Source organism: Nesoenas mayeri, assembly GCF_963082525.1.
Source record: "Nesoenas mayeri genome assembly, chromosome: 6".
NCBI classification, from domain to species: Eukaryota; Metazoa; Chordata; class Aves; order Columbiformes; family Columbidae; genus Nesoenas; species Nesoenas mayeri.
In genome coordinates, this window is record NC_137545.1 from 32362903 (window position 1) to 32374161 (window position 11259).

Genomic DNA, 11259 nt, shown 5'->3' on the forward strand with positions numbered 1-11259 from the left:
CTCCAGGAGTTGGTAATTATATTTAGGTTAAGCAGCCTACACTTTATTTTCAGGTTCCACAGATTGAACATTATAAACACATCTGTCTCCTGCCATCATCTGCGAAGCACAGTATTGAAAAAGAGAGATGTTAATTACTCAATACTGATTGTTTTATCCTTTGAGTTTAATTTCTTTACTGTATACAAGGTGTGCTTGGTAAGTATAAGGCAGGGGGACCCAGAGGATAAAACAGTGGCCTGAAAGTATTTATTTTTGTAGCTTCAGCATTAACCTCATTGTGGCTGTCGGCAAATCATTACCCCAAGTCCTGTTGTGCTTTTCCCACTCATAAGATGGGAATAATGACATTTGTCTTCCTGAAGGCTTCTATAAATGCACAGATACAATAGTGCTTAAAGAACTAATTTAAGGGGTTTATTTTAAAACAGTTTTAAAAACCAGTGTTAAATAGTGTACAGTTCTTGACATTTGGGAAGAACATTACAGGGACGAATATATATAAATCTGGCTGTTTTAAATATCTATTGATAGCAAGCCTCAAATATAGTATGGTTTCCAACCCCACTCTCTTTTTTATTTTTTTGAGGCTCATGGCTTACTCAGTAATTTCTTCACTTTTTAGTTCTCCAAAGTGATTGCTTTGCTTTCAAAGCAAGTTCCACTTGCTTTTCTCTTGGGAAATGTATAGAACAAATCCAGTTTGATCAGATTTTTGGTTACTTTCATAACTATATAATGAGATAAGTATTTGATAAGAATTTGATCAGTGCATGCTGGAATGGAAATCCAGGCAATGAAACATATTGCACTGCACTACAGGGACATCCTTCTCTTAGGTTTTTTGTTCCTATAAGTGAATTATAGTAAAAATTACTGTCTTACCTTGAGGGAGTCACATTTCTCATGGACAAATTAAGGAGGACTTCTTCCATGACTATTCTTACCATGACCAATAGCAAGAATTAAATCATATGGAAGTTTAGAGAGTTTGATAGAAACTAACTTTGAATTGTTTAGATAATTTGTGGGGAAACTCAAGTGCTAAAGTCACCAAAACAGCTATCCGCATGAGGCATTATACTTTCATTTTGGCATTTGGGATGCTGTTTTAATGGGCAATAACAAAATGCACTAGATCCCTGTAGATTTCACTTTCAATTGTGTGTTGCACCCAAGAGAACGCGTTCAGTTGTATTTACGTTCCTGTTTATCCATATGAAGTTTCTGGGAGTCTTGGCTCGGTTTGTATAAGAGAACTGTTACAGAATGTACAGAGTTCAAGAGTTTCTGGCAAAGGATTTTGGAAGAAGATACTGTACCACCTGCCAGCACTTGATACTGCTCTGGAGTATCTACGTTTCTTTTGTAAAGTTATCTGCAAAAAAGAAATAGTAATACTTCATATTCTTTGTTAAAATCAGCCAAAGTGTACGTGCCAATGGGTTGATAAGAACTGTTTACATCAGTGGAGGTCCTGCCATTAATTGCGTTCAGGCTCGGGTTGGGGTCTGTAGTTATATATTTAATGATGGTATAATCTAAGAGTAAATTGCTGAAAATGCTGCAGAACATGCTGGGAAGTTCTAGGAACTTGTCTGGATGTCAGAGATGCTTGAGACTCCTTCTGCTGTGTTGCAAGCTCATCTGGTGACACCAAGTGCACGCCATCATTTAAATCACGTCCCTGTTCCAATTCCTGACTTTTTATTTTTTTTAATTGGTATAGAGCTTTTGTCACAGCTTGTGGCTTGGAGATAAGAAAGTCTGTGTCTAGGATATGGGCATGGATTTGCCATCTGGTAGCTGAAGACTTGCAGGGGATAAGAAGCCAGGAATCAACCTAACTTCTTACTGCTCCTTCTCTTCGTGCTAAGTCACGGTATCACCATCAGTCCCCAGCTTCATCTCACTGGTCACATCCCCAGAGCTGGTATCAAGACACGTTTCATTCCTCGTGTCCTTGCTGGCCAGGAGGAGACCAAGCGCTGGGAGAATAGCAGGGGCTGCCTCACACCTCAAGCGTGAACATGACCTATCGGAGCCTGGTCTGAGCCTCCTGCCGCTTCGGAACAGTTCTGTGAGGCAGCTGTGCTTCAGGTGGGGGTTTTGCCTTTCCTGATCTTTTTGCAGTGGGGCAACCTGTGAAATAGCTGCTTAATTCACAGAAACATCTTGAAAACATGACAACAGTCAAAGACGTTTAAAGAAACCCAGCCCAGTTCCATTATTTATTGCAGTCCACAGCTGCCACTGTCTTGAGTACATGACTTTGTGCAAAGCTTCATAAGCACTTAATTCTTTTTCCTAAGAAAAAGTGATTTTTTTTTAATTTATTTTTTATATATATATACTAATAGCATGACACACTTCCTCAGCATATGCCTATCCAAGCTAGTTGTTTGTGCTTGTTAGGCTTTAGGACATAATGTTAGCTTCTTGGGAAATCTTTTTTTTCCTTCAGCACTTTCACATCCGTATGTTCATTTCCAATGACTGTCATCAAGATTGTCTTAATTGAAAAAACATTCGTTGCAACTTTAGCAGCTGTTTTTCTACAGCATAAAATCATGGTAATTGTGTTCGTTCAATGCAAGGTCGCTGTAATGCAAAGTAAATGGTCTCTGCTAATAGGTGATATTCTCCCTGCTACAGTATCTTGTTACCCATGAGCTGGAATATGAGGTGTGCTATTTAATGTAAGAAATAAAAGGAAAAAATACTTTTGAACTCTTATTTGACTTTTTCCTATAACTCATTTTTCTGAAACTGCGGATTTTATCCTTGACTTTCTGTTTAGTTGACCAATTGCGTTTATAACTTAATCACCAAGTTAATGGAATAAGCTAATTTGTACAGCACTCAGGCAGACCCTGGATGATTTACAGAAATATGAAGTAAAAACTATTTTTCCATCACTACAGTATGTCCCCATTAAGGGAGAGCCCTGTGGGCTTTCAGATGTGTACTTCTCCTTCACTTTCAGAACCGCTTTTTGAGGTTTACCAGCTAAAGCTGTCATTTCCATTCGATCTTAGAGTTTAAATTGGCATCTGCTGGACACTGTGTTCTGCCTGTGCTTTTGCCTTGACGTTTTCTCTTATTAGTTTCCAAATATGTCTGTGCATATACATACAGCTCGTTTTAGAAGTATCATCTGTGATCTCAGCAGAGGTTTTGTCACTTCTGTTCAGCTGGCAGTTTTTAGAGTACACACGTGAGGCAGGTAATAAATACTGCAGGGAAAACACCAGGTAACGCTGCGGTTGCTTTGCTCGCGGTAGTATGGAAGTGTGAGTTGTGTGCTGGCGGGTGGCTTTGCTAAATGTGTGACGAAGCAAGCTGTAGTGACAAGGAAATGTAAGGGGGTAATTGCTAAAGTATGGAGTTTTTGTGCTTACTTGCTTACAGTCTAGTCTTCTTAATACAATTTAGTAAGTGATGAGCAATGTAATGTAATTCAACTAGCGTATTTTAAACTAGCAAATTCATTTTGAAGGCTTCTGTTTGTTTAATGGAAACTTTTGCATGTAGTGTATTGACTAAGATTTGAAGTCTTGATCTTTTAAATGGCTGCTAATCTAAGATGCCGTATTTTTGCCTTCACTTCAAGTGAATAGAAGATTTTCGAAATTACACGTCTAGAGATTGTTTTCAGAGGCACAGGATTCCCCTTTCCTGGCTGTTGCTGTTTATGGAAGAGATTTTGTTCTCCCTGTAGAGGACTCGTTTCTGGTGCTTTCTGTGCAGCTCCACTTTTGATGGTGCTCATTATGGCTTTCAGCAACTTTGTGACTATATTCACTGTTTGGGTTTCTAACACAGAAATTACTACTGGCTATCATCTTTTCTTTGGTGAAAGTTTTGGGAATTTTATCAGGAAGCTATATGTATCAAGAAGCTATAGTTATCTATAGATGCCTTTAATTGAGTGTAACAAAGTGAAGATGTTCATTTGTCTTGAGATAGATTTGGTTCATGTATGTGCTGGTTTCTCAAGCCAACACAAAAATATCAAATTCAATGCTTGGATTTGCTGGCTCCATCCTATAGCAGTTAGAGCAATATGCAGTTGTGTTTGAGGTAAACAGGAATTCAGAGAGATTAATGAAATTTTAAATACTGGTGGGGGCTTGCAGCAAAGATCTATGGATCTTGTAACTAGGGAATCAATTCTTCAGTGTTAACTGCAAGAGCCCATTAGGAAGAGCATCCTCATACTGGTTTGGTTTTTTTCCTTTCCCTCTGAGAACTCTTGAACATACCTGGCATCCATTTCTTTGACTCTTATTCTGCAAGAGAATTTGAGAACTGAAAAAGTTACCATGGTTTGTTGTTCTTTTTTTCCCTTTTTTTTTTCTTAGCAACTCAGAACATTCTGGTATATTAAGAACCAGCTGTCCCTCCTGAAGTCGTGCCATCTGTATCATCATCTTTCTGGCTGAATCTTCTGTCCTCTTTTTCCTGTCCAGGCAAATCCTCTGTAGAGACAGAAATATGTCTTTGTGCATTGGAAGCAAACCACATCAAACAGAGGAACTGATAGATAGCTCTTTCTGCTTCTTAATGCCTTTATCTCTTTTCCATGATTCTTCATGTTTTAAGAAACAGTGATTTTTTTTTTTTTAAGCCGGAAGTTTTCTGCTTCCTGACAGTTTTTCAATGGAGAGACTGAGCAATACTTAACAGAAGATGAAGCAAAGAATTTTCAGTTTTCCCCTTTCCAAGACAGAAGAACATAAATTAAACTGAAAATGCAGTTTCTATTTTATATAAACATATATATTCATACGAAAAAAAAATTGTCTAAGGCATTTGTACCATGCTGCAGTGACAAGATGCTATAAATAATTTCCCTGTGACTTGGTAACACATTTGCATCTGAAAAAACTTCCCTTACATTTTCTTGCCATTTTTGGTGGAAACTTCAGAAAATATTCCCGACTTTTTTTTCTCTTTTTCCCCCAAAGCCTTTTAATAATTTCATTATATTTACTACTTGATCAGTAACCTCAGGTTGTTGGGGCTGCAGGTCAGGAAATCTTCCCCTTCCCAAGACATCACTTAGCAAAGACTTATGTACGTTTCTGAATAAGTACTAAATTCTTCTGAAGTTTTCTTTTTTTCAGAAATAGATGTAACAGGTTTATTAGTAGATGATAGGGGCATATTGAGCATCTCTCAAGATACTAAGCACTGTAAAATATTTGGTAGTGTCAGAAATTGTAGAACAAAATATCTGAGGGTACTGAAGAAGTGTTTGTATTCTTCTGTTGATTCATCCAAGAAAAATAATTTGTTGTACAGCGGTAAATAATCTGTATTATCAAATGCGTCCCCTTCCTGCCAGGCACTGGGTGCCCTTCATTTCCTTTTGAAGCCAAAAGGGATTCAGCGTGTTGCAGCTCAGGCCATGATGAATACTGATGTCTAGATATCTGGTAGATCATTACCATTTATTTGTAAAATAGAAGCAAAATTAGTTTTGACCTTTAGAGCCAAGTCAAAGGGTTAATTCATGTCCGTTTCCAATTTGGTGCATTAATTACCCGCTGTCCTAATTGTGTATAGGACAACAGGTTCTCTTCTATTTCAGAGGTAAATCAAACTGTAGGTGATGTTTTGCATTTGTAATTTTGGTCTGTTTGTTTTACTTACAAATGAATTCCAAATCACTGAATGTGTCTTCATGGGTTCTGTTAAAAAATATAATAACAACTTCTTTTTTTCAAAATTGATGCCTAATTCTGCCTGAAACTAGTGGGATATGATATACTTCATGATACACAGAGAATAAAAATAAGTTTGTGCATTTCTCTGTTACTCAAGTATTAGTATTCTTGGCAAGTCTGAATAAGGAAAAAAAATGCTGACGTGGAATTAATTACTGGTTTTGTTTCTTTTATAGCTACACTGTACACATCCTGCATTTTGCTGGGTATATTCCTCAACAGCAGCGTACCAATATTCTTTGAACTCTTTGTGGAGACAGTCTACCCTGTTCCAGAAGGAATTACCTGCGGAGTTGTCACTTTTTTGAGTAATGTGTTTATGGGAGTGCTTTTGTTTTTCCTCACGTTTTACCATACAGGTAAGAAATATAAGCTACTTTGAAAATATATTTCTCCAAGAAGACCAGGATTTGCACTTACAATATCTGTTAATAATCAAATGTTTGAATCCCCCTATGTATTATAGTAGCAAAGGAAAAGAACTTTAATTGTTCTTTTCTGTATGCACGCTAATAAAAATGAAATGCTTTAGTGCACGATGTGTATAGTCATAGTCTACTTAGAATTTGTAGCCAGGAACCATCAAGATACACGTTGCCATCATACTTTTATAAAGACCTGGGTAATATGGCCATTAATAATGTTTGTATCTGTGGTTGTTCAGAACCACAATAAAACTCATGCAGTCTCATGCTTTGCGGTATCGCTGCGTTGCCCAGGAGGGGTAGAGCAGAAATGCCCATTGGTGCTCAGCTCCGATCAGTGGGTTGGGCATCCCGTTGCAGGGTAGAGAGCATCTCCTGACAACTGCTCGAAGGCGAAATACTAATTTCTGTACATAATCTAGTGGCCTACTGAGGCAGAACAGTATTTTGTTTGATATTTTGATCACCTTCTTCAGACTTTCTCCTCATCTCTCAAGTATCAATTGCTTCCATATAATTCACAATTATAACTTTCAACTTGTTGTTTAGTAGACTATAATATACATTACTACTCTAAACTGTGAAATAAGAACTCATCTTGCTTTAAGCGGGAAATGGTCTTCATTAATGGTTTTGAAAGATGCAGATTTTTTATTTGTATTTTGTTGTTGTGTTAAACGTTTGATGCAGGATTTGTAAAGCATTGTTTTGCTTTGGAAGCATTAGAAATTGCAGGCTCTTACATAGTATCGTGAGTGCGTGTACTTCTTAAGATGGCGTGTTTTATAACAAAGAGGAGACTGACAAATTTCAGAGTGAACTGTGCTTGAAATTATGAAGGTTACAGCCTGGGAACAATTTTCAGTGTGGTTTATGTGTCTTTCTGCCATGGAACTGCAAGCAGGTTGATAACCTGGTTCCAAATTGTGGTCTGAGAACACAAACTGAGAGAAATGAAGTTTGTTTAGTTTTGTTGGTGCCGGTGGTGTTTGGGGTGGGGGGTGGTTTATTTTGGTTATTGGTTTTTTGTTTGTTTGGGTTTTGGTTTTGTTTGGGTTGGTTGGTTTTTTACTGTCATTGAGCTGCATCATTGTGAAATCTGGATTCCATCCCTGGTAGCCTCACGTGGAGTGATATTTGGTCTTTACATTTTAAAGAATGCTTTTATGATTAATACTAATTGGTGTGAACTCTGTTCTCATAGACTATTATTTCCAACATTTATACCTGAGTTGAAAAAATTATGCAGAATATTCTGAGAATTTCCAGTGTTCAGAATTAATAATTGAGGGTGGGGAAGCAATGTCTCATTTCTTACTGAAGAATTATGGTAAAGTGAACTCTTTCCCTCATTAACAGGGTATTTGGAGCTATTTTTTGTCTCTAGTATTTCTTTCTCTAGCAGGCAGGTATCAGTAAATGCAAGGAAGGATAAACATGAAATTAGTATATCCATACCCTTGGAGTATTTTCCTCATTTCTTTGAAGGATAAAACAAACCTGAAAAGTAATTTGTGGTTAGGATGATCCATTCTCCGTGATGCAGTTTCTCAAATGATCGAAAGCACAAGAGCTCACGTGGTTGCTGGGAGGGATCAATGCTGGTGGGTGCTATTGGCTCCTTTGATTAAAAAAATCCTTTAGAAGGTAGATAACGATCTTAAACATTTGTCTTTCATTTGATTCAAATACATCTTCTAATGGGATTTAAGAAGCTTACAGATAAACCAGAACTCAGTCAAATTCATCTTGTTCCCTCAGTCTTGCTTTTTAGGCCAGATAATCTTCAGCAGTTTTAATTCCGATTTCTTTCCTTTCCTCCTCGTACTCCGATATTGCAAAGGCTGTGAAGGAGCCAAGCCCTGCAAAGTTTCCAGTGCACGAAGACTTTGGTCTAGCTAGTGCAGTGGAGACATCAGGCTTCCTAAAGCTCAGCCTCCCTTCTCGTGTTGTGCCCCAGACCCAAAGCCACAGCCCCGGACACCGTTTGCTTCACCGTTTCTGCAGGGGCTTCCAAGGCAAACCAAAAGCAAAGTGACCTTTAGCTTCATGCGACGGATGCGTTAGCGCCACCGCTGCCACAAATTCTGGGTTACAAAAGACATGAAGGATTCACAACTTAAATTTGTTTAGGGTGTTTAGGTTAAAGTCTGTTTAATCCAATTAAGCAAAAGTATTGTAAGGAAAACAGTAGCAAAACCTTTGCCTGTTGACTTCTGCCATTACATAACATGGTCTTCTCTAAGCCTAGGAAAATAGTACTAAGGTTTTAATAAGATAACTGCCTAAGAAATCTATAAGGGGTTTTGTGGGATGGGGGGGTGTTGTTGAACATTACTGGGTTTGGAAGTTTAATATTGGTTTGGTTGTTTTTAGGCTTTCTGATTTTGTCCTTTGTATTGTGTTATATAAATTATGCTGCTGCTTTTAGCAACGTAAATTACAGATTTAAGAAAGCAGCGGTGCTCAGTTCTTGATTTCGATTAACTCAGACCTTGAGGGAGAGTTTAGATTCTGTAAAAATAAATAATGATAATAAAGGAAATTTTAAAAGGAATAAATCACTATCTCAAGTAAAATTAATGTTTCTTCAGTAAATTGACAGATTTACAAAAAAAAATGTGGTGCACTTTAAAAAAAAAAAACTTAAATTTGCTAATTAGTCATCAAATATCAGAAAACAGGATTTCTTGAATGTGGAACACAGGCTTTTAAGAGCAGTACATTATGTCTAACAGCTAAGAGGCGGCTTCTGAGGAGCTGTTTGTGCAACTACTTTTAAATTGAATTGATCGTGCTACTCACAAGTTTCTTCTGAGGAATTGGTTTTCCCTCCTCAAACCGTGTAGCAGGTTTGATTCAAAATCAAATCCTACTTCTTCTCATGCTTTTAATTTGTTTTAGTTTTCAATCCATAGAAATCAAAGAATTAATGAGTAGAGTCTTCAGAAGTGGTTCATTCTCCATTAACAGTGATAGATTTTTTTTTCTTCTCGACCTTTTTTCCATGGACAGGTTGAATAAGGAGGATTAATATTAGCTGGAGGCATTGGTTAGAGATATATAGATATATAAAAATTCATATATATGTAAGGCATCCATGGAGAAGTCTCAGAGGCCATATTAACCATACAGAACACCGCAATTTCCTTCAAACCCACCGTCAATCAAAGTTTTGAGTGCTTTAAACACGTTTGATAACTCTGAGCCTGGGTCTGTTTTCTGCTTTGCAGAGTTTTCCTGGTTCAACTGGTGCCTGCCGGGGTCGTGTCTGCTCAGCCTGCTCCTCATCCTCTGCTTCCGCGAGTCCTACGACAGACTCTATCTCGACGTCGTCGTCTCTGTGTGATCACGCCGGACTGGTGAGGGGTTGGAAGAGAATGGAGTCAGCTTTGCAGTGTGCACACCTGCCTGGATTTGCATAGCTGAACAGTGGAAAAACGAAGAAATTACAAGACTTAATTGTGGCTTTATTAGGAGGGGTGAGGAACAGGCTGTTCTTAACCTTCAAGGCCACCTTGATTTGTGATAAACGTGGAACTCGAGTGGTGATACTGATGCTGAAATGCACAAAGTGAATATATCTGATGTACGGGTCCTGGTGCCAGAGCTGGGGCTCTGTTTAAAAGGCTGTTGATGTAGCAGTGAGATGTTCAGTTGTGCGTGTGTGCGTGTGTGCTGATTCACGGCTAAACACACCGGGGTACCAGTAACCTTCGGGGTCTTCTGTCAGAATAGAAATAGTGAATAATCTTTCAAAAGGAAAAAAAAAAAGACAAAAGGAAAAAAAACAACTTTTTTTTTAAGATCTCTCTTTGAAATCGCTATTTATTTATATAATGAATGTCTGTTAAACAGCTAAACTAAAATGATTTGGTGCTTGTACACTACACTTGCATTCTAATAAGGTGAGTTCTGATATAAGACACTGGTACCAGGGTTTTTAGCCACACTAAACACCCCACATGATCCTTGCCGTGTTGTTAGAGGTGTGTGTTGTCACCCTGGAGCACAAGTAAACAATAGCTTTAGCTGCCACTGAAACCTGGCTGGCACCCACAGTCCCCTCTGAAATACCCCCTGGCTCTGTATCTCCTGAATACAGAGCACATGTGGTATCTCAGAAGTTTACTGAAGAGTCACTCTTGGTAAATGTTGGTGGTTTATAGGCCACCACTGTGTCACCTTTTCATCCCCTGTCTCCAGTATTGCTGTTTTTACTGTGAAGACCTGTTTGTGTCACTGAATACTGTGGATGTGGATGTCTGGGTCCCACTAATTCTCTTCTGATATTCTAGGGTGTGCGTGGTTTTTAGGGTTAGTTTATGACTGAGGGTGCCTAAACAATACTGTTTGTTAATCCAAGTCTTTAAAATCACTGTTTCCTAAAACATATTTCTAGATGTTAAGGTTCCCTGATGGCGAAATGACAATGACTTTGACTTGAGAAATAACTAATGAGTTTTGGCATAATATGGGAAATATTGCCAACTCTTTTTATCAGTACTAATCTGCGGTCGTTCTGGCCCTTACTTGAACATAAATATTAAAGACACTTTGAATAGTTTTTTAACTCAATTTTAAACCTGCTAATAATTTTTAAATTCTATTCTTAGATTTCAGTTCAGCATCATTTACAGTATTTCCATGTGTGCATTCTGTGCTTTGTGTTAGGGGTGTGTGTTTGTGTGTGCGTGCGCATATTTATATCTATGTATACACAAATAAAACTTATATATATATGCCTTTTATATATAAGTTATATAAGGGTATGTGTTTACATAGGTTTATTTTAAATAATGTCTCTGGATGGTGGTGTGCCACTGCTCGTAACTAAACCAGTCACTGCCGTGAATGGAAACTCATACCTACACTGTCTGCAACACGAAGATTTTTCAAGAGGTGGATGATTTCCTACCGTAGCAGTTTTATATTGTCACAGGGGGTACATGCACGTGTTGGAGGAGGCTGGTGCACAAGGTTCTGTGTCCATACAAGTCTGAATCAAACGCCCTTTGCTCCTGTGTGGGGCTGTTCGCTGCCACCCAGGCTGACACCGGCACTGCAAGCCCACCCAAATAAACCCTGACCATGGATCCGAT

General features: G+C 38.2%; 1 protein-coding gene across 1 annotated transcript in view; it reads left to right on the top strand.

Annotated features, from left to right (window-relative positions):
• SLC49A4 (solute carrier family 49 member 4) overlaps positions 1 to 10981 on the top strand; it is a 64556-nt gene extending 53575 nt beyond the window's left edge. Inside the window, exons 8-9 of the mRNA XM_080347115.1 lie at positions 5909 to 6091; positions 9391 to 10981. Of these exons, the coding sequence (XP_080203241.1) occupies positions 5909 to 6091; positions 9391 to 9506 (299 nt within the window). The 3' untranslated portion in view covers positions 9507 to 10981. The remainder of the gene's footprint in view (positions 1 to 5908; positions 6092 to 9390) is intronic.
• Positions 10982 to 11259: the final 278 nt, after the last annotated feature.